General features: G+C 41.3%; 2 protein-coding genes across 3 annotated transcripts in view; one reads left to right on the forward strand and one right to left on the reverse strand.

Moving 5' to 3' along the window:
* The window catches only part of psmg1 (proteasome (prosome, macropain) assembly chaperone 1), a 228,226-nt gene that overhangs the window by 94,765 nt on the left and 108,888 nt on the right, over positions 1–24,573 (forward strand). The window lies entirely within an intron of this gene.
* Positions 9,158–24,573, reverse strand: part of hlcs (holocarboxylase synthetase (biotin-(proprionyl-CoA-carboxylase (ATP-hydrolysing)) ligase)) — a 94,347-nt gene continuing 78,931 nt past the window's right edge. For both annotated transcript variants that reach the window (XM_080435601.1, XM_080435600.1), the window contains 5 exons: positions 21,024–21,091; positions 20,279–20,439; positions 17,449–17,563; positions 15,103–15,316; positions 9,158–12,807 (listed from right to left, as the gene is read on the reverse strand). In XM_080435601.1, the coding sequence (XP_080291727.1) occupies positions 12,633–12,807; positions 15,103–15,316; positions 17,449–17,563; positions 20,279–20,439; positions 21,024–21,091 (733 nt within the window). In that variant the 3' untranslated portion in view covers positions 9,158–12,632. The remainder of the gene's footprint in view (positions 12,808–15,102; positions 15,317–17,448; positions 17,564–20,278; positions 20,440–21,023; positions 21,092–24,573) is intronic.

The following is a 24,573-nucleotide window of genomic DNA, read 5'->3' on the forward strand; positions in this document are numbered from 1 at the left end:
ATAGGCAGACTTCATGGAGAGAAGGTCAAATGTGGATCGTGTTCGAAACTAACTGAGAGTAACTGAACTCTACTAAAGGCTTAAAGGGGCGTGAAACCCCCAGGCTGATTTTGTAGTTTGTTTCCCAGTTCAGGTTTAAAAACTACAGCAGATTAAAAACATGGCAGACATAGTAAGCAACACAGCTGCACCAAAGTAATTGAGTGTGTTTGATTTTCATAGGTGTGTCTGGAGCCAAGGGCGTGGCCAATGTGCAAACATGATGACAGTATTCTTCTGCCTACACATACGTCATCTCCTAGTATGTGTGAATAGCCGAAGGGGATTCCCTTGTTTGACCCGACAAAAACTCTGTTATGTGTCTCAAAGAATATGATTATTGGCAGAATCGCAGAAAGTTTAGAACATTTGGCGGTCCTGTTTAAAATGTTCACAAGATCGGTGGTTGTTGCAATGACCTGCACTACAATACTTCACCATGTGTTGCGCTATGACGAAATAAACCCATTAAATGTACCCATGTATACGTTCCGTTTTGCAATTCCAATGGTGAAAGCTGTGTTGTTTTACACCCGGTGAAGGAATGGCGGATTCTGTCAAGCCCCGAAATACCCACATATGAGTGTCTTAACAAAGAATTGACACACCTAAAATCTAACACACCAATTATTAATTTGATTAGCTTCAGCTGTGTTGCTTACATCAGCGGTTTTCAACCTATTTCATATCAAGGTCCATTATTTATTTGGCATTTGAGCCACGGACCACGTTTCATGAGATTTAGACTCTCAGACCCAACACTTAGAATATTTTGTTCGATAAGATTTTGTCCACAATTCCATGCTGTATTGATGTTAAAGGAGAGATGACAGGCACACGTTGATCAAAATAACAATTATTTAATTAAGTAATGCAGATGTTTAACAATAATTTAAGTCTTGAGAGCGTAAAATGAAACCAAATGGACCCGTAAGGGTCCATTTGGTTTCATTTTACACTCTCATGAGTTAAAGATCTATAAGGGTCCATTTGGTTACCAACTCTTCCATCGTTTAGCTGGGGACCACCTGGAACCTGCTCAAAGGACCACTGGTGCATCACTGTTTGGACCCCAGGAAGAGTAGTCTTCACTGTAATGAGGACTAATGGGGATCTGTAATAAACAATAAACAATAAACGGTGTACTAATACGGTGTCAGTGTTGTTATGCAGCCTGACATGTTTTTGCCCTGCTGTATAGCTTTTAACCTGAAGTGGAAAACAAAATACAAAACCAGCCTATAATGGGTTTCATGGCCCTTTAATGACACGGGACAGGCTTTTCTGTGGAATACTTCCTCATAGTAAATAGACTTTTAACATTTGATCGTATTTTCATATGATCCCAATGAATGCTTTGTTTGATGTAAAAATGATGTTAGACATTTCCAAAGAGTATGGTCTCCTGAATACAGTATAATCTATTTTGCCTATTTACTATTCTTTTTTTTGTTTCCTGTTAGGGTTGTGTAAGACATTGGAAAAGACATAATTGAGATGAATTTGTTTGGGGGAATGGTGTCAAGAAGCATTCATGCATACAAGGTGAATCTCCAGATATGATACATGTAATTATCATGTTTGTTAGCATTAAAATGTGCCTATTTATTGTTTGTTTTAAAGGGGGAAGTTGGCATTTTTTCAGTTGATTCAGGTTGGGCTCAGCAGACATAGAGCCTCATGTGTAATGATCCCAATAAACAATGCTATACATACTGAAATAATATTTCACTTTGGTGCATTTTAATAGGATCTAATCTGGCATGCATTGTAGCTGAATTAGTGAATATTCTATAAGAGGACATTTTACAGAATTTTTTAAGCAAGCAATATCACCACAGAAAGAACTGTGTTAAAGCTACAACATTCCAGTACTTACAAATGAACAAGAGGATGGTTATTTTTACCAGTGGTGGAAGAAGTACTCAGATATTTTACTTAGGTAAAAGTAGCAATACCACAAAAAAAATACTCTGTTACAAGTAAAAGGCCTGTGTTCAAAATGTTACTCGAGTGAAAGTACAAAAGTACCAAAGTACTAAAATGTACTGAAAATAGCCGATCTACAAGGTCACAACGTGTCGCATCGCGACACGTGATCTTGTAGATCTGCTATTTGTAGCCTATGTATAAAATATGGCTAAAGTGGTTAATGTATGTTTTATAATAATTAATTTAGATCTGCAAAGTAACTAGTAACTAAAGTTTTCAAATTATTGTAGTGGAGTAAAAGTACAATATTTGCATCTGAGATGTGGTGGAGTAGAAGTAAAAGTACCGAAAATTGGACATACTCCAGTAAAGTAAAAAAAATACCTCAAAATTAGTACAGTACTAGAATAAATGTACTTAGTTACTTTACAGCGCTGTATACACCATTCTGTGCGGTGGAATACAATATAACTAGTACATCTGCAGTGGTTGGAAGTGGTCTCCCTAATCTTCCATTGAGAAATAACTTCAACTATATGGTCTTAGTGCCATGCAGCATTTCCCATAAAACAAGATGGGTTCCAAAAGGTGACCAACATGTTCTGAAATAATCATAAGTATTATATCAAATTCAAAACAAAACATGGTTCCCAGATTCAAACCATTGCTAGGTTGGAACTCATAACGTTTATACCACAGTGATGCATTTCTTTCATAGAGTCTCATAAATGTTGAAATGTTGAACCTTGAACCTGATGGAATTTGTCCACATACCAGCTCTGACAGTGAGATAAACCGGTTCCACAAACGGTTCCAAATTCTGATTCTGGCTCCACGATGTTGGATCGGGTTCCTCCGGTCCCGGATCCCAGCCCTAAAAAAAAAGGAAACACTTGATGTATCCTCGATTCCTCACTGATCCTTCGCTCCAAGTGGCTTGTTGGGGAGTCTCCTCTCTCCAAAAGCAATTGAACACATTTTGATTTAGTTTTAGTCGTAGTCTTTTGAATAAAATGTAGTTTTAGTCATATTTTAGTCACCTGAAATGTTTTAGTCTAGTTTTAGTCGACTAAAAAAATTTTGGGGGCGGGCCGTGATGGCATCGAAATGATTTTCATGTAGCTGCATGCCGAAAATAGCCGATCTACAAGCTCACAACGTGTCGCAGCGCGACGCGTTGTGAGCTTGTAGATCGGCTATTTTCGGTCCGTGACACCCGGACGCACCCATGATGACTTGTCTTTTAGTTCTACTTGCTCTCTTCTCCACTAGTCCCTCACAAACATTTTTGTCTAGCTTTTATTTGTTGAAGAAATTGTCGGTATATTTAGTCATATAGTTTTAGTCATCATAGCTTAGTTTTTATTTTTACTTTATTTTGTTTTCGTCAGTGAAAAAAGATAGTCGACAGACATTTTTTTCGTCATGGTTTTAGTCGACGAAATCAACCCTGCATTGGAGGATGGAGGACAGAGGAGGCAGACGTTTAGAGTATTGGGATTTAGCTGATGGCTCAAACCATGAATCACGTGACACAAACCATGCACCACGTGACACAAACCATGCACCATGGGATCATATTTGAGTTGAATGCACAGTGTCTTAAGCCTGATTCATACTTCATACTGAGTTATAAAATGTACAATGCATCACAATCACATCGCATCGAGCTTGTAGATGGACTATTTTCGGTGTGCAGCACCTTCCTACATTGGAGTATAAGTTAAACTAAGCATCGTATCCAGTCTCCCCCTGTAAAGCTTTCCTGTAACCCCTTAAACCCCAGCATTACATTACATTACATTACAGTCATTTAGCAGACGCTTTTATCCAAAGTGACTTACAATAAGTGCATTCAACATAGGTAGGGAACGAAACTACTAATCACCAGAAGTCTTAAGTGCATTTCCTGCAAAAACAAGCAACCAAGAGTATACCTAGCGCTAAGGTAAAAGTGCAATATATCAGCTACCTACTTTCTTAAACAGATGAGACAAAATAGCAAAATCAAATGAGCAGGAGCTAAAACAAATAATTGTATCGACTAAACAAGATCCAATAAAACAATACAACAATAAAACAAGCGTTCGTACAACTAGTTAACAACAAGTAGGCCAGGCAAAGAGGAAGGGTAGTGTTTCCTGAAGAGGTGGGTTTTCAGCCTGTGGCGAAAGATGGGCAGTGACTCTGCTGTCCTGACATCTGTGGGAATCCTCTGTGACTGGCATCCTCTGTGACTGGCTTCCCCCACAATAACAGAAAAATAAAAATACACTAGCATAGAGCCCTGAGGGACTCCGGTCGACCATATGGGGTTTAAGTGGGGAAGTGGATTAATTTCAACTAACAGTGAATTCACACCAAGGAAGCTGAAAGGCACCATGCCCTCTACAATGCACATACTGTATCTGAATGGTTCTCAACCAGTGGTCCGGGGACCACCAGTGTTCCTTGAGGAGGTTCCAGGTGGTCCCCAGCTAAATGATGGAGAGTTATAACCAAATGGACCCTTATAGATCTTTAACTCTTAAGAGCGTAAAATGAAACCAAATGGACCCTTACGTTTCATTTTACACTCACAAGAGTTAAATTATTGTTAAAAATCTGCATTACTTAATTAAAGAATTGTTATTCTGATCAACGTTGGCCTGTCATCGCTCCAATGTTACCAACATCAATACAGCATGGAATTGTGGACAATCGTATCCAACGATTACAGTTTTGGGTCTGAGAGTCTAAATCTCATCAAATGGTGGTCCGTCCGTGGCTCAAATGCCGAATAAATAATGGACCTTGATATGAAAAAGGTTGAAAACCTCTGCTGTATCGCATTTGTGACCAAACACACTAATCATCAATAACACGCCTTGGAGTCTATTACAACATGCAGTGCAGTGCTATGGGAGAGACATATCTGTCCAACTTTAAATGTTTAACGACTGAGTATGTAAGCATTGTTACACATGTATACAGCAGCACTACAGCTTACAGTAAGTAAATGCACATATGGATCAGTTACAGTAGTAAGTGCATCAGTAAAAGAATAAGGTAAGTATACGCGTAAAGTATAACAGGGAGAGGTAATTACACATGTGTAACAGGGAGAGGTTAATTGTGTCTGCATGAAGTGCTACTGTAAATACACATCACTGTACTATTCTGATCCTTCTGTAACAATGCATACTCAGTAGTTTACTTGCAAGTATTGTTTTTGTGTAATTACACACAGGTGAATGTTATGAGATCTACACACATGGTCTTGTGTGTGGGGGACATTAAATAAAATATAAGAGGTTGATTTTAATTTGAATGATGCTTCTTTTGGTCAATTATCCATTTTTGGAATCAATTGTTTTTTAGCGGCATAGCCTCTTCTACAACTGACTGTGGGTGTTTGTATGTCTCCATGAGTGTGGCATAAACAGCTGCAATTGATTTCAAGAGAGCTGCGACTAATTACACTAATTTAGCACAAACAGGATGGCACTGCATGCCACTCACACATAAGACATGCACACACACACACACACACACACACACACACACAAAGGCAAAGCGTGAACGCACACTTAACACGTGCATAACACAAGCATGACGCACGCGCCACGCATGCCCGCAAACACACATGGAGAGAGACAGCCCAAACGCACACTCAAGTTGCACGCACAGACATATACACACACACACACACACACACACACACACACACACACACACACACACACACACACACACACACACACACACACACACACACACACACACACACACACACACACACACACACACACACACAATGCAGATTATAGATGCAGCATGCCGTTTCGATCTTTAATTTGCAGTACTTGCAATACCTGGGTGTGATTTGCTTCAAGTGTCACTGTTGAGAAGCCTGTTGAAATGAATGAACACACTGTGCCTCTAGTTCACATGAAATAAACTCATCAAAGGCACTGCTTAATTCACACTGGGTGTGACGTTTTGCTTATACTGTAGGTATTATTAAATTGCTGTCATATCTTAACTTGGGAAACATATAGACAGTACAGCATTTATTTTTAATCGAGTGTAATGTTAAATTAAGATTTTGTTTGGACTCACATCTCTGCTGGTCAACAGCGGGCCACAGCATGTTTATTTGAACCCATACATCTTCAAGTACTTATTCAAAGTTGGATCATGGAGGTAAGGCAACAGTTACCAGCAGAGAATCCCAGACTATACTTCTCCTTTCCCCTGGAGACACATCACCAGCTCTGACTGCATGGGGATCCTGAGGCGTTCCATATAAACCCCCTCATCTGCAGAGATGAGCCCCGGACCCGCCATGGTTCAAGCTTGTATCTGCTACTCTTTATGCTTTTGTGTAACGCTGTAGTATGATAAGATAATTAATAAAAAAAACACAAAGTTAGAATATGGATATACACTATACAACTGCACCCCCCCCCCCCCCAAAAAAAAACTGTTTACTGTACTTTTTGATTACTACTCGTTTATATGATATGATTTATATTTTGCAGAGTATCGTATATCTGTCTGTCATTAAATGTTTTGATGAATTGAGTACAAAGGACCCTAATGGAAACAGGGCAAAGTGCTTTCTTGGGTTTAAAATCCTCTTAACAGACCTTGTATTGAACTGTACTTTCCTGTGCCTTTTTTTGCAAACTGGCAATAAAGTATTCAATCAATCAATCAATCAATCAAAGACGTTCCCTATTTTGAGGCGAACATTAGCGGAAAATAGCAGACCTACAAGCTCACAACCCAGAGATTTTGTGTAGAGGGAAAAACAGTAGACCTAGTACAGAGCCAAAGGTCAGGTTTACTAAGTAACGAGGGTTTAAGAGGTTAAATGTCTGAAAAATAAAAATTAACATGAATCAAACATATTAATAGAAAATATCATGTACAAACAAAAACTAAAACAAATTACACAACACTGTCAAACAAGTCTGTGAAAGCCATCTATGAAAAGTTTAATCTGCAACACAATTGTATACAATATGTAGTGGGGGGTCCCTGCTTCATATCTCTCTCTCTCTCTCTCTCTCTCTCAGCTAATTAAGGGGTCCTTGGCCTGAAAAACGTTGAAGACCTTAGTGTGTACAAACGGACCCTCAGCATGCTCTGAATGAACATTCAGGGTTTCACTGTATGTAGCGTGCTGCCATGGATGCAGAGAGAGAGAGGAGAGAGAGAGCGGGTGGGAGACATTGTGTGTCTCTCTCTCAGTGGGGGACTGATGAGGTGTGTGAGATGGGGGCTCTACATGTTGGGGATGTTGGGGGGGGGACGGGGGGGCTGGTGATGGTTGGGGGGGAAGGGTAGGGTAGGGGGGGGTATATTTCCATTTCTTTGTGGTTGATCCCAGCCCTCCTTGATGGCACATCATTTGTCCGGAGCACCTCGGCCTCTGGGCGCATCATCCCTGCAGATGAAGTGAAAGTATGAACACCGGCAGCACGCAAGCCTCTCAAAATTGGATGCAGCCTCTATGCAGTTAGACAGTTATTATACGCTTATTATTGTACAGTAAATTCCAAGCCCCCCTCCCCTCCCCCCCCATTTACTGTAGCAGGTTTTACCTACACTGGATTGAACACAGTTTGACTGTGAGGTGAAAGAGTTTATTTACACGTGAAAATATGTCCTCCCTGCTTTGGGACTCGTGATACTGCAGTCACTCCTTCATTTAATGCAATGATTCTCAACCTTTGTCCCTTCAAGGAGCCCCACTTTGATACCGATAGACCACGGAGCCCTATTTGATACATTTCTTTCTCTGGGACCCTAATGTACACGTAAATCTTCAGTGTTCATTTAACTCTGAGGATCATAAGGGTCTGTACACTCTCAGACCCTTGAGGGTCCATTTGGTTCCATTTGTGCACTCAGTTATAGACCCCGTAAGCGGCCATTTGGACCCATGGTGGTCCCTGGACCCCCACGTTGAGAACCACTGATTCCATGAGTTAACCATGAAAGCTTAGCATACACGAGCAGCGGCGCAGGTTCCTGGGTTTGAACCCATGGTCTTACTGTGAGGAGTGTGCATGTTCATCTGGTTTTCCTGCATACATGTTAAAGGCTGATTTATACTAGTTGCGTGCGGGTGTCTGAAAATAACACATCTGCTATAGACGTGTAGATCTGCACACAACTATAAATCAGGCTTAAAGGTGGTGTGATATTTTTTTCGTTAAAACAAGTGTTAAATAGCTCAACATTCAGATCAGCAATCATTGCTATAGAGCGTTTGTTCAGTAACAGGGGTCTCCCAGTCATTAGTAAACATAAAATACAATTTTCAGGTCCGGATACAATTTCATCCACGCAGGAGAGAGAACTCACACAGGATACAGGACACACGAGTGAAATTGGAAGTGATGAAACAAAAACTAAAATGAGCAGACACACACAATTGGAAGTGGAACAATGAAATTGAAGCTGATAAATGGGTTCTCTCTCCTGATTGGATGAAAGAGAGAGAGAGAGCCAGAGAGATGGGGAGGCCCCCGTTACTGAACACGCTATAGCCATGATTATCACAATACACGTGATTAACTTATCATTTGTAGTGTGTTTGAACGCATCCGTGTCATTTTAGATTTGAGCTATAACCATTATTTTAAACTTTGGCTATTCAAAAATATCAGATCTACAAGCTCGTAGCGCGGCACCGAGTGCCGCGCTACGAGCTTGTAGATCTGCTATTTTTTTTAAATCGTGATTTTTTTTTGCAAATCTTTGAATATATTATATTTTTTAAGCGAACTTTTTAACTAAAATCTTTTCTTCTGGAGGTCCCTGGAGCATTTCTTTTTTACAAATGTTCGGTTTAAAAATAAAAAAAACATATATCATTTCTTTTCAAAAATAGCATATCTACAAGCTCGTAGCGCGGCATATCTGCTATTTTTTGAATAGCCAAAGATATCTTAAATGACACAGATGCGTTCGCGGATTGAACGGGTTAACCAAAAAAACATCACTTACACTACTTTAACTCCTCAGTGCCTTAGAGCTGGTCTCCACTGTTCCTAATGATGTAAAAGAGGACAAAATTCTGGCTTATGTGCTAATGTACAGTACTTAATAAAAATACTCAAATAAATGAAAACGTGTACAGTTGTGTGAACTGACCTGGTATAGAGACAAAGAAACACATGCAAATAAAAAATGTTATTAAAATAATACTTTATTTATACATGTGAAATGGATGCTGTTAGCGGCGTATAATCCAACAGCTCAGTGAAAAACTATCACATCAACATCCAAAAGCTAGCGTGGAAGTCATCAGCGATGTCACACGTCACACTGAAGTTATACCAGCACAGACACACACACACAGACACACACAGACCCACACAGACCCACTAATACACACTGTGTTCAGTGCGGTCTTACACTTTCCAACACATTCTCACTCTCGTGCCATATTTGACGTTTCGGGGGGTTGCCGCAAGCAAGGAAATACTTTGTTTTGTTGTTACTTTTGGGTCAATTTATTAATTGACGTAATTCTGCGGCTTGCTCGGCGGGTGCCTCTCGTGGCTCAAGTGCGTTTCGGACGCCTCCGGCGCGTTGACGGATTTTCCCGCATAGCCGTCACCATTGAGAAAGGCATTTCTGCGTTCCAGTGTGGGCCGGGTTATCGGGACGTCGTAAAATGACAAGAGGGGTGCCACCCCCCCCCCCCCCCCCCTCGCGTCAAACGTTTGCCGTTTGGTCACGTCTTGTCTCACGCCGCCCCTAAATTACAGCTTGTGAGTGAGAATACGTTGTACTTTCCTTTAAAGGTTATGACATTCCTTTTCACTTTTTTATTTTTTTATGTTTTTTGGGGGGTTTTATGACCTCAATTAGACCCCAAAAAACTGAACTTTGAACATTCAGTGGATTTTCTGTGGTCTGGGGTTTTCTGAATAATGAGGCAGAAAAGTAATCAGTGATTGTCCCCTTGACTTTGATGTCACAGTCGATTAATCCCGCCCCCTCTCCTCTCCGCCCCTCCCTATCCATTCCTTTGGGGGGGGGGGGGGGGGGGGGGCGGAGCAGAGGCGATGATTGACAGTCAAAATCCCTTAACAGCGACACCCGCAGGCAAAGATTTCTTTTTTCATTGCAGTTGAAAAGGCTTTAGAAATCAGAGAGAAAAAATTCTGCTATGGATCACTGGAGTGGATTTTTCAGTTAAAACATTTTAATACACGTTTGAAGGACCATGATAAAGACTTTTAATGTGTTGTAAAACTGAATGTCATGAAACCTTTAAGCCCCGTTTATACTGGGCTGTATGCCAGTGTCACACACCGGAAACAGCCAGTGAACAAGCTCACGTGTCGCGCTGCAACGCCTCGTGAGCTCGCATAAGTCCAGATAAAACCACATGGAATCGTATCTTTCCAAGTTAACACAACCACATACATGCATATTAAAGGTCCCAAATTACAGTTAAAACTGGAATACCCTGTTAACACAATTATATTATACGGTATAAATGTGAGAAGATTCCTGGAATACAGGCTCTTGAAGCAACACGGCTGGTTATAGCTGCCCTTCAAACCAAATGCTCATGTACTGTACTAGATTTTGGAACAGGGAAATCCTTACAAATGAGAATTAATTGAAATAGCATTCAGGGGGGGAGGGAAGAAAAAGCAATAGAATACCACTGTTATAGAAATAGAACCTTGTATCTCCATATTTCTTCTTGTCGTATATGACATTATCGCGCAAAAGCAGCAGAAAATCGCCGATCTACAAGCTCATGACGTGTCACGGTGCGGTGCCACCAGCCATCACATTTTGCGACTCCTTCTTCTTTCAAAACCACCCCAAGTCTTCTAGCTTGCCACCAGAGAGTACCGTCAGCGTTTTGAGGGTGACCCCCCTTGTGTTTTCAGTAAATATACCTTTTATTGCTCCTGGTATTGCTGATGAGTTGTATTGTATTGCATGTCTTGTATGTCCTGATTATGAATTGAATACATACAGTAGGACCACAATGGAAACGAGCCCCGAGGGCTTTTTTTGTGTTATCCTTTTAGTATTGCTTGCTTGTATCTGCTCTACTGTTTGCAATTAGTTAATAAAGTATTCAATCAATCCAAAAACAGCTTCTTATGAACGGTAACGGTTTTGGACATAGAAGGTTTCCATGCGATAGCGACAATATCAATCAAACAAATAAGTAGCATTTAGGGCCAAGAATGTTCTCTGGCATAAAAGGGGTAAAAATACATTAATACATACATTTACATAAAGTTTGGTTGAATTGGTCAGCTCTAGCATTAGCACTAGTAGCATTAGTCATTACTTCAGCTCAGCGTTGGAGAGGCTGCTCCTCAGAGCTCTGAGAAGGTCCTTAAAAAGGAACACTTTACCCACGTTCAACCTTATCTTCATTTATTACACGGCTTGATTCTGATTGGTCAATCACTGAATTCAGCGGTGTGTGTTATTTCTTGATAATGATCGATGAGCTCTATAACAGAGAAACAGACCGCTGTCTAATCAAAGCCTCAGAGCACCTGCTCATATCAACCTGCGCTGCTTGGTTTTGTGCCGTATCCAACATGACAGCCATGTAAACAAACACAAAATGTCATTACAGCTAAAAAATTGCTCTCAAGAATGTTTCAGAAAACATTTGAAGCGAGAAATAAACGATGCCTAAAGTAAGCGATGTAAAATGTATTCTATTTGATCAACACTTCCTCGAGACTTCCGAGACGACCGTGTCCGCCCAGTGCAACACTTATGGAATACTTACATTGCCGTAAGCAAGGAAATACTTTGTTTTGTTGTTACTTTTGGGACAATTTATTAATGTGTTTATTAAGTAGCCGTGTAATAAGCGGGATAATTGACGGGTCGCCGGTCATTATTGAGAAATAAATCCTGACAGGGTGATTAGGCACCGACACGTAGCGGCGACCCGTCAATTATCCCTTATTATACCTTGCGGTGGACAGTTCAGAAAACTGCCTACCAGTGACATCATCGGTAGTTTGGTAACTTTTTCTTTTTAAGAGAAAGGCTGTAGTTTCTATTAGCTTGGAATCCCCGTCAATGATGTCATTGGTAGGCAGGTTTCTGAACGGTCCACAGCCCACCAATGAGACGCAGAGTGAGTAGAGGGAAATGGTGCCATGGACCAATTACACGAAGATACGGTTGAAAATGGGTGAAGTGCTCCTTTAACCACTTAAACCCTCTATACTCAGTAAAACGGACCCGAGTTGGCTTTGTACTTGGACGGCTTTTTTCCCCCTTCTGCACCAAATCTCTACGGATCGGCAAGCAGATACAGTAGCAGATCTACAAGAGCAGATAGCAGATCTGCAAGCTCACAACGTGTCGCGTTGCAACGCGCGGTGAGCTTGTAGATCTGCCATTTTTGGCTAATGTCCCCCAGCGTAAGTTGGGGTTCAAGTGGTTAATGTCAGGAGGTCCAGTCATGTCTGCGAGAAGGTCAGAAGGTCAGGTGGTGCAGTGGTCAGGTGCTCCTCTTGCTGACCAGCAGGTTCATCAGCATGTCGAGGGAGAAGGTCAGAAGGTCAGGTGGTGCAGTGGTCAGGTGCTCCTCTTGCTGACCAGCAGGTTCGTCAGCATGTGGAGGGAGAAGGTCAGAAGGTCAGGTGGAGCAGTGGTCAGGTGCTCCTCTTGCTGACCAGCAGGTTCATCAGCATGTCGAAGGAGTTTCCGTCAGGCTCCACAGACACCACCCCCTGCTCCTTGCAGTAGACCTGCAGGAAGCCACTGTCATCCAGACCCACCACCTCGGCCTCTGGCCCGTCCTCGTTCCACAGACGCACCCGAGTCCCACTGAAGAGATATAGAGAACATTTGGTGAAAATTAGTTGATCTACAAGCCAGGGTTTCCGCTGGGCAATTTTGACCTAGGCCACCTTGACCGACAGGATTATATTTTACCGGCCAAAGAATAAATTAATCGGCCATATTATAATTAACGTCACATGCGTGTTTGCAGATAGGGTACATGCACGGTGCACCCAACTTATACACCTCCGTACGTTAGCACTGCGCTTCTGTCCACTTTATCACAGATGCAAGCTGTTCCTGTTTTTATAGTTAACAAAATAATATCTATCTACTCTATCATGCAGAGGTGTCACTTGCCAAAAAATAACTGAATAAAGTGGCCGTGGGTGAACTGCTTGCGCGACTCCGTCGCACCGTGTAAACAAATTAATATATGTTTTGGGTTTTACATCTCATTCAACCTTAATGTCGTTGCTGTCCGGCAGGAACCAGCTAACTACATTTTTCCGCTTTTGCATTTTTTCCCCCATAAATCAGGGCCATTGAACACCCTTTATGTCCGTGTGTTGGTAAAAAAAATATTGAACCAATGAAAAGCATTAAAAAGCGCTTCTGACAAAACCAGCTAAGTCCATTGGATCCTCAAACTTTCTGCTAAACCAGCGAAGTCCACCAAAGGAGGGTGGAGTTAGCTGGTTTTGCTGACTCCAGGCTCCACCCCCTTTTGACCTCCAACCTCATTGTGAGCTTGGAGGTCCATTCAGCTGTTCTTATCAATGATGAACAAAACCTCCTAACTCCACTTTTTTTTTTCATTTCCTGAAAAATGAACATTTTGGAGTTAGCTGGTTCCTGCTGGAGCAGAGATATGCAAAACCTACAGCTTTTGTTTTATTTCGTTAATGTTAATTATGTCATCATGAATGATGGCGCAAAGGGAGGTTGATTACTATGCCTCAGTTGCCTGCAATGTATGCGTCACCAACTTTCACTGTGCTTTGCTTGTATAATATCCACGACCCATACGAGTTCGGGTCCCTGCGTTTTATTATCGTCAATTGAGTCCGGCTTGAGATTCTATCACCTCGGAACCCCGGGTCTGTGATCATAACACCCACAGAACCCCGGGTCTGTTATCATAACACCCGTTATGAACCCCGGGTCTGTGATCATAACACCCGCCGCGCGAACCAGACCCGCACTCGCCGCTGATTAGGAGGAGACGCAGACAGCTGTGTAAAGCCTGATTTGTGCTTCGCCGTACAACGGTGTCGTTGCGTTTCCAAAATAGCAGACATACAAGCTCACAACGCGGCACGTTGTGACGCGTTTTGAGCGTGTAGGTCTGATATTTTCAGCACGCGACACCATCGTACGACGAATAGGCTGATCTATCAGATAACTGCAGCGCACGGCGCAGCGGCAGCAGGCTGTCAGGGATTAAATCATTATGATGATAGGTTTTAATGGTTGTAAACTACGTATTGCAATCATGCAATGTTGTGTTGCTTTATCCAAATAATAATATTAATAATAGGCTTAAATTATAAAGCCTAATAACAGCATTTTCCAAATCGGCCACGGTGGCCGGTGATGTTTATAATTAACGGCCAATTCAATCAGGTCAATGGCCGGTAAATACCGGCTAACAGAAACCCTGCTACAACGCGTCGCTCTGCAATTTTCGGTGAAGAGATGTGGTGTAGAGGGAAATACTAGCGGATCTGGTATAGAGCCCTGGGGGACTCCTGTCAACGAAGTATGACAGGAACTGACAGGAACTGATCAGCCATTATGCAGCCAATGTGTCCCAATCTTAACCACTTTCAACCTGGTCATTATAGGTGAACATTCAAAAGTCTCAAAGTGGGGTCCAGGGACCCCCAGGGGTCCTTGAGGGAGTTCCAGGGGGTCCCCAGCTAAATGATGGATAGTTAGGAACCAAATTGACCCTTATGGGTCTGTAACTCAGAGAGTGTACAAATGGAACCAAATGGACCCTAACGGGTCCATTTGGTTCCATACTACACTCTCAGAGTTAAATTAGCATACATTTTACAATATAAATTGGGGTCCCAGAGATAGAAATGCCATTAAATGGGGGTCCATAGCCTAATCCCTAATGCATGTCAAACTGGGGGTCCTTGTATCAAAATGGATGAGAATCACTGCTAGAGGCGTAATAATCTTCTCTTATGGGGGTCCCTGGCATATCTTTTCAAATGGGGGTCCACAGGGTAATAAGTGTCAATTTGGGGGTCCTTGACATGAAAAAGGTTTGAGAACCATTGGTCTCCAGGCCCCAAACTGTATCAGTCTTAGGGCGGGTGTGTGTACCTGTGCAGCCATCTCTTATAATAGAGAGGCAGGACGCCGTCGGCTCCTTGCTGTTGGAAGGCGGTGATGAGGCCCTCCAGCGAGGTGACGGTGCGGGCGATCAGCTGGGTGGAGCTCAGGGCCTCCAGCTGTGTGCCGTGCTGTCTGTTGTGCTGCTGCACCAGGTCATTGATGCAGATGGTAGGGTTACTGTTGCTGACGTTGAAGCCACAGCCTGAAGGAAAACACATGTCAAAAAAACATTCAAATGTGGAACTGTTGGAATGTTTGAGTCCTCTCTGGGCTGCAGTAATGTGTTGTATGATGATATTGGTAGTGATATGGGTATGATTGAGATAAAGCACAAAACATTCATTTACAACACGCGAGGCTTTGAAAAAAGGGGGGAAAAGCAAGAAAGACAGAACAAAATAATTAAAGAAATAAAAGAAAGGAAGGAAGGCAGAAAGGAGGAACGAAAGAACGAAAGAACGAAAGAAAGAAAAGCACAAAAGTAACACTATGTTGGTTCTCTTTTAACCATAAAGTAAAGTGTGATTTACAGTATACTGCGTCGTATGCTGGTGTCGCACACAGAAATGAGTACACCTACATGTAGATTGGCTATCTTCTCCATGCATCACAGTATAAATTAAGCATAACTCCTCCATTAAAACCACTCAAATGTTGTTGCACTTATTTTTGGCAAAGATATTCAGTGTAGCACGAAAAAAGGAGGGGGCTAGTGTAGAGCCCTGAGGGACTCCAGTCAACTAAGTATATAGGGTTTAAGTGGATGAATGCCTTCCGAAAAACATCTTAGCTTTTTATTTACCTTTTAAGCATTTGACAATATAGGCTCCATTAGCAGCCATGTTGGAAAGAAATTGGGTGTTACCAATGATACTAATGAAGGCTCTGTTCCATTTAAAATGTAGTTCTCAGTGGTTCTCAAACATTTAAATTTCAAGGACCCCCATAACTCTGTGAGTGTACAAATGGAATTTATACACTCACAGAGTTACACACCAGTAAGGGGCCATTTGGAACCCCCTCAAGGAACCATGAGGGTCCCTGGACCACACTTTGAGACCCACTGGTGTAGCAGAGCCTTCCCAGTGAGCCAACATGCACAATGTCAGCACCCTAGACTCTGTTTGACCAGAATGGAACAGAGCCTTCATTAGCATCATTGGTAACACCTGTGAAGGAAGCAAGGAATTATTCTTCCCAATATGGCTGCTGTGCATACAACCTATTCTTGTTTATGAACACTGTACAGTGCTTTGCGCAAAAACAAGAATTGTCAGATATCTATCGTGCAAAGCAGTAGGCTGGTGTGTCCGGCCTGGAGGAATGCAGCTGCTGTGATAGATGTTTTAACGTATGATTTGTTGTTGTGAGATGAGGATTAGTGGCAGTGTGGAATGTTAAAGGTCCTGACAGACAGAAAGCGTCACTAGTCACTCCGCTCGCGTAAGTGACACTCCGCTCGCCGTCAGTGACGAGCGTCATGGCGGGCCACTCGTTCGCCATAATTGCACCACGGTTGTTAATAATGTGAACCGCACCGACCCAGATGGAACAAGGGACAGACACACGCACGCACGCACGCCTTTTTTTTTGTGCTTTGGCCCAAGGAAAAAAAAACAGTATTTTCCTTGAGTAAGGAGGACTGGCTCAGTTCTTCACTAAATACAAATTGCTGTTATTTAACTGAAATCATTAAAAGTTGAAATATGGAGGTTTCTGCCCCGACAGTGACGACATACACTTTGTGTTTTGGTGGTCTGGGCCAGTGTTGCCAGATTTTGCGAGAGAAACAAGCAACGAGGTCTACGAAAACAAGCCCATAAGAAGCGACTATCAGTTTAACCAGTGGTGTGTTCTACCGTGGTACGCTGTATACGCCGTATACAGGAATGCTCGCTGTTAACACTGCTATTATATCTGATAACCAGCATTTATTTATAACAATCCTTGCACTTCTATGGTAACAATAAATAAATAAAATGTATTTAAGGCTAAAAGCAGCTCCGAAGTGGTTGAGTTACAGGGTGATTAACATTAGAAACAGTAGAAAATCAGTACAAAGCATATTGTAAGTGTACTCAGTGTTACTGTGAAACTGGGCCTGAGTGGGCCTGGCCGAGTTTGTGCAGGGCAGAAACGCGCGCGGAGCGCGGGCAATGTTTTTACATTAATTAATTATACGCGTGTGCGTGCCGTGCATGTGGGAGGAACTAGGGGGGGAATAGTTATAGTATACCCTCCCAAAAAAATCTAGAACACACCACTGAGTTTAACCACTTTAAACACACACACACACACACACACACACACACACACACACACAGGTATTCTCACCAATCAGCAGATGGAAGGTTGGTCCCATGACGGTGGAAGTCACCAGCACTCCACCCAGCTTCATCAGGTCGCTGTAGTAAATGTCGTTTGGCCACTTCAACCTCAGGTCTAGGTCCTAGAAGAAGGAGTTTACAGTTAGTTTGGAATGTGACACTCTGCCTTTTACACTCTGCCTTCTTATCCTGCTCTATCCTAGCTCCTCTATCCTCACTCGAACCGGAAGTAGAAGTTGGTCCGCCATTTTGCCAACCATGCCAAGTCACACAAAATAACACTCATAACAGTCAGACATTCATCTATCTATTATGTCTATCTAAGACATTTTCTCTACAGTACCTACAGGTGGAAGAACACGCAGGCACGTAAACACATACGCACGTACACTCATGCACCATCAGAGCTTGTGTGCTACAGCTTGGTAATAAGGGTTCCATTAGTCATTGTGGCATGGCTGCTATTAATTAAAGTAACACCATGCTGACGTCTGTGGCTTCTGTGCTGATGTATTGGTGTGGCTTTGGTGGAACCGTTATCATTTATGTTTGAGGACTGAGGTTATCAGCACCATGGTACTAGCAGACCTCCACCACACAGAACTGTGTGTGGTGGTAGTATGAGCACTTAATGTTATTTCATTCTGGGGATACAGTGTACTTGAATATACTGCAGCTAGTGTTTGTTGTAATTGTAGCCATTTTAATTGATTGATTTTATTTGGAGACATCATATAAAAAAAGAGCACAGACAGTAGTAGCCCAAGGGCTTATTTCTATTGTGGATCCTGACATTGATATCATTTGATGTTCAATTATTACCCACTGATAATAATAATAACAATAATAATACATTTTATAACGCACTTTACATTCTTGCAAATCTCAGAGGGTTCAAATCCTTGATGGCTGATGTCAATACATTCATAACAGACTCATATTAACTTCATTCAGTCTCCACTTTTTACCCCTGCAAAGGAGCTCAAAGAACAAATGTTGATTTGCAGGTTCTGTGCGTTAAAGCTTAAAGCCAATTATTTGCGATAATTACAATTATTTTGCATAATCGTCAGAATTGTTTCCATTGATCCGTATTCAGAATGAGCAGAAATAGCAGATCTACAAGCTCACAAGGCGTTGCGGCGTGATGCAATGTTTGTGTAACATTATTACAGTACATACGTGGCCTGTTTTGGTACATTTATTTTGATGACTGGTACTGGTCATCGTCAGTCATTTCTTTGTATATTTAAGTTATTTGTCACATCTGCTCTGTGCCATTCCTATTTACAAAGCCTAAAGGGCAAACAGAAATGTCATTTCTATTTATACGTTCCTATGTTCAATGCCAAAGACGCAATTAAATCATCATAATCATTTGTGGCAATTAATCATGAACTAAAATGTCCTGATCATGACAGCCCTGACAACAAGCAGTGGTTCTCTGACACACAGCTGCGTACTGACTGACGCATTCACATGGAGAGAGCAATACGACACAGAACACTGTCAAACACAGTATTATTATGGGATGCTCCTGGCAGAGATGTGCACTCTGCTCAGAATGCAGACTTGAGCACTTTTTTTTATCCCGCGATTTTTGTAACCCATTTTTTTCACCCGGTGCCAATTTCCTAAGTGATCCTGGGCGCTACACCAGCCCTACACCAGCGCTACACCAGTCCCCCACAGCCTAGGGAGCCCAGGGCCGAGCTCATGCTTCCTTCAATGCATGAGAGCCAACTGACCTTCTTGTCACCCGACAGGGGGGAGTTTCCCCGGTAGGACGTAGCGCGTGGAAGGAACACGTTATTCCAACCAGTTCCCTTCCCCTCCATCAGGCGCCCCGGCTGTCATGGGGGAGGCGGTATAGCGATGTAGATTACTACATGTTTTTGTGAGGGTATTAACTACCCTAGGAGACACGGGGAGAACATGCAAACTCCACTTTTTTTTTCCGCACTTTTTTTTAAATGCATAATCTTTTTGTTTTCGTTTATTACAGATCTTTGTAATTATTATTTTTTTAAAATTCAAAAAGTTACGGACTCATTTATTATAATTAAAAAGAAATCTCACACATATTTCAAAATAATTTCATTAACAAAAAAGAAAATACAAAAGCAGCGTACTTTGATGTTAAAATACCTGCTACACAAAATGCATGTTAGCAGGTGTGTCGTAGTAGTAGTCTTAGTAGTAGTATAAGTAGTACTACTAGTAGTATCCTACCTGGTATCCAGGTAAGGTGCGTACTGCCTCTACCACAGTAGTAGTTGTAGTATAGAGCACCGAAGTCTGACGTAATTTACGCATCCTACCTGGGTCGCGTTTTTTCCCCCGTTCTGAATTCCCATAGATGTGTTTAATATCGTGTCAAATAAGAACCGTGTTCCAAAAATAAACAAAGGTTTGACTCTTATGGATATGAAGCATCAACTGACGGTGAGAAAACGCTAATGTTACTGCAGCCGAATTAGTTAAATTTTCGCCAGAAACAGACTGTATCAAATATGAGTGACTGACTATCATAAACGATACAGAGCCTCCTCCCTGACAATATCACCGAGACAGTTTGTTTATTTTTGGACCACAATTCTTATATGAGACGATTCTAAGATTACCAAATGTTATTCTCCATAGAGAAATTACTTCCGCGACCCAGGGGATGGACGAGTGACGTCAGGACTTCTGTACTCTAGTAGTAGTAGTAGTAGTAGTAGTAGTAATAGTAGTAGTATCCTACCTGGTGTCCAGGTAAGGTGCGTACTGCTTCTACCACAGTAGTATTAGAGGTAGTAGTAGTAGTAATAGTAATACTAGTAGTAGTATCATACCTGGTATCCAGGTAAAGTGCGTACTGCCTCTACCACAGCCAGGGCAGCCAGGTGTTGGAGGAATGGTATACTCTGTCCCAGCCTGGTCTTTAAATCCACCCGGACGTTAAGAGTGAAGGAGACACTGCCCACAGGGCTCAGCCATGAGTTTCCTCCACGACCTGATGAGGAAAACACACACAACACACTTTTTTAAAACCACTTTCAACCTGATGTCCTTATTTTGGAACATTTTAAGCAAAGTTGTGGATATTCTTGGTATAAATGTGTGTATGTGGATGTGTACTGTGGTATATATATGTGTACTAAGGTCAGTGGTGGGAAAAGTACTCAAATGTTTTACTTAAGTAAAAGTATCATTAATTAAAAATTAAATTAAAAATGTACTTGAGTAAAAGTACAAAAGCATTGGTATCAAAATGTACTTAAGTAAAAGTACTCAAATGTACTATAAAATAGGGCTAAAGTGGTTAATGTATGTTTTGTAATGTAATAATTTATATCTGCAAAGTAACTAGTAACTAAAGTTTTCAAATAATTGTAGTGGAGTAAAAGTAGAACATGTGCCTCTGAGATGTAGTGGAGTAGAAGTAAAAGTATTGACAATTGGAAATGCTCCAGTAAAGTAAAATTATCTAAAAATTGTACTTAAGTACCGTACTTGAGTAAATACACTTAGTTACTTTACACCACTGACTGAGGTACATGTTGATGTGTGCTGGTGGTATATTTATAGGTCCGTTACCTCGGCCTCGACTCTGTCGAGCAGCGATGGCGATCAGGCCTGTATCTTCAGGTACATGCAACACCAGCCTGGGGACAACATCACAGGAAGAGAAACGCCTGGTTAACACTTTGTTGCACGCTGGTGTCACGTGCCAAGAATAACAGATCTATAAAATAGGACACAGAACTTACAGAATGCGGCTTTAATGCTTAAGGTACACACAGTGTACGAACAGTGTTCTGTAGTTCTAGACATGGCAATACACTTCATCCCCCTTTCTTTCTTCTAAAGTCTAAAGAGGAGCTCAGTTATGGAACAAGAGCATGATCAATTCATATCACACGTTTGTTCGTTTTTTACTTCACGTTTTCTCTGTTATAATTACAAGCTGTTGATTGATGCGATTCTCAGCCTATTTGGGTTTCTTTCCCCCTCCCGCACAATCATTATTTTATGTTTTGCTATCTGTATTATTTGATTATATTCCCCCCCCCCCCTCAAATGCAAAGAATAAAATAAAAAAAATAGAACCAATAAAGCAACAGGCCTATGCCACGAGCATGACAAACAAACTGACACTGGTATAGCCTTTCTTCTGGGTCTTATTGAAAAGTCCACACGCACAACGCAAACTCACACAAACCCCATGACTTAAGCCACATTTATTCTCTGCAGCACGACGGTGTCGATCGCCAAAAAGAGCAGATCTACAAGCTGTCAAGGCGTCATGACGTGACGCCTTGACAGCTTGTAGATCTGCTCTTTTTGACGAGCAACAACCCTCCCACAACGGAGCATACTAAATTAACCTATAAAAAAAAGAAGAACCGTAGCGTCTACGACCCACTTCAAGATTGTTGAAAGTGAGTGAGAAGAGGAGGGGATTGGGAACCATTATAATGCAAAGAGACTAATCATTGCCAAATCAGCTTATGCTGAGGCCCCCCCGGCTTTAATCTGTGCAAACTCCTCTTGACCAAACAGTGGTTTGTAGGCTTTCGGTTTAAAGCAGCGCGGCTCAACAAAGACTAGCTGACAAAGGCGAGCGGGACGGCTCAATTCCAGGCTCTTGAGGGATGCCGAGTGAATTCTGATGGGACCCACACTCTGGTACATTTACTCAGTAATACACTATAGCGTACAGGGGGGTAAGCGCCTGTGTTAGGGCTGTATATATATATATGTATATTGTACAACCCATCTCTCTATTGATCAGGCTCACAAGAAAATCACACAGAAGACATTACATATCAAGATATGGCACCAATAAGCACAAGGCATAATGTATTTAGCATATTTTCCCCATTAAAATCTTCATGAATAACTGTATAGAGTGTATAATCTGTGTATAGTGATACAATACTACTTCACATTATGCAGAATTGGAAGTGGTAAAAAATTGGCAAAAATGGGTAAAACAAAATAAATGGAAAAATATTTAATGGGGCATGAAACCCTACCTATAGGCTGATTTTGCAGTTTGTTTTCCAGTTCAGGTTAAAAAACGACAGAAGATTAAAAACACTAAACTGGCCTTAGAGTTGTAACGTAAGCAAAGCAACACAGCTGCTGCAAATCAAGTAATGGGTGTGTTAGATACACACCTGCATCTTATACCTATTATTCCTATTATTAAGTGCAGCTGTGTTGCTTACTAGCCTGCCGTGTTTTTAATCTGCAGTAGTTTTTTTCACCTGAGCTGATAAACAAACTACAAAATCAGCCCAAACCCAGACCCTCATTATTATTATTTTAATGTGAAAACACTAAAAATAGATGCCAGGGTTAAAGTGGTTAGGGGGAATTGTAGTGGATTTAGTGTTCTTACAAAAAACAGATTCATTGCAGTCATAGTAGTTAATTATATGTACGACCAGAGCTGGAAATGTAACTTGTCCACGCTCCAAACCATCACACCATCGCATGAAAGACAGTCTGGACAACATTACAGTCTTCCCTGTGAAATAACTTAACTAGACGGCATTTATGCATTCTTTTCATATCTACATGTCTAGTCTGCTGAGACAACACACTGATTTTATACTACAGAGGCTGGCTTCCCAGACAGAAATGTGAAGGTACCTTGTTACCTTTCCAAAGATACAAATTCTATTCACATTCATGATAATAGCTATCATTCTGTACCAGTATTAGTTCTGCATCACTAGATTCCGGTAAAATGTAATCTATATAGCATGCTATTTAGACAGATGCTAGGTTCATCGTTTACTTTGCATCCTATAGTTCAATGTACATATTTTTATTTTGATGGTATATTGGTTAGACTGATGCTAGGTTCTTGGCACTACACTGTCTCTCTGCATTCTATTCATGTGTTTACCTTGCAGTCACTCTGGTTAAGAGTGTCTACTAAATGCATGAAATGTAAATTATAGTTTAGAATTACTACTAGTATTAGTCCAGTATCACTAGTTTAGTGTCACTAGTTTAGTGTCATTTGTATTAGTTCAGCATCAATAGTATTAGTCCAGTATCACTAGTTTAGTGTCACTAGTTTAGAGTCATTGGTATTAGTCCAGTATCACTAGTAATAGTGTTGTAGTATTAGTTCAGCATCACTAGTATTAGTCCAGTATCACTAGTTTAGAGTCATTGGTATTAGTTCAGTTTCACTAGTAATAGTGTTGTAGTATTAGTTCAGCATCACTAGTATTAGTCCAGTATCACTAGTTTAGTGTCACTAGTTTAGAGTCATTGGTATTAGTTCAGTATCACTAGTAATAGTTTTGTAGTATTAGTTCAGCATCACTAGTATTAGTCCAGTATCACTAGTTTAGTGTCACTAGTTTAGAGTCATTGGTATTAGTTCAGTATCACTAGTAATAGTGTTGTAGTATTAGTTCAGCATCACTAGTATTAGTCCAGTATCACTAGTTTAGTGTCACTAGTTTAGAGTCATTGGTATTAGTTCAGTATCACTAGTAATAGTTTTGTAGTATTAGTTCAGCATCACTAGTATTAGTCCAGTATCACTAGTTTAGTGTCACTAGTTTAGAGTCATTGGTATTAGTTCAGTATCACTAGTAATAGTGTTGTAGTATTAGTTCAGCATCACTAGTATTAGTCCAGTATCACTAGTTTAGTGTCACTAGTTTAGAGTCATTGGTATTAGTTCAGTATCACTAGTAATAGTGTTGTAGTATTAGTTCAGCATCACTAGTATTAGTCCAGTATCACTAGTTTAGTGTCATTGGTATTAGTTCAGTATCAGCGTCTGAATTTCCCAGCATGCCAGAGGGGAGACGGTGGGTTCAATGTGGTCGTTATGTAATAGTGTGTTATTAAGGGGGCCTGCATATTTAGACCCACTGAGGGTCTGTGGGAGGAAAGACAAAATGGCGGAACCGTTCGGACATGTGCCATCGAAATGAGCTCGGTTTGGTTGTTTGGTTATTTGTTATAGCCTTGATTTTGTTTAATGAGTTCATATCAGTATCAGCTTATGGCTGCTTCATGATCTTCTAGGGGTTTGGCTTTGCAGTCGGCTTGTCGTTTTATTAAATAAAGTCCTGTCCATATGTAGGCTTATGTATGGAATGTGTAGCTT

The sequence above is a fragment of the Gymnoscopelus braueri genome, assembly GCF_963280865.1.
Source record: "Gymnoscopelus braueri genome assembly, chromosome: 8".
NCBI classification, from domain to species: domain Eukaryota; kingdom Metazoa; phylum Chordata; class Actinopteri; order Myctophiformes; family Myctophidae; genus Gymnoscopelus; species Gymnoscopelus braueri.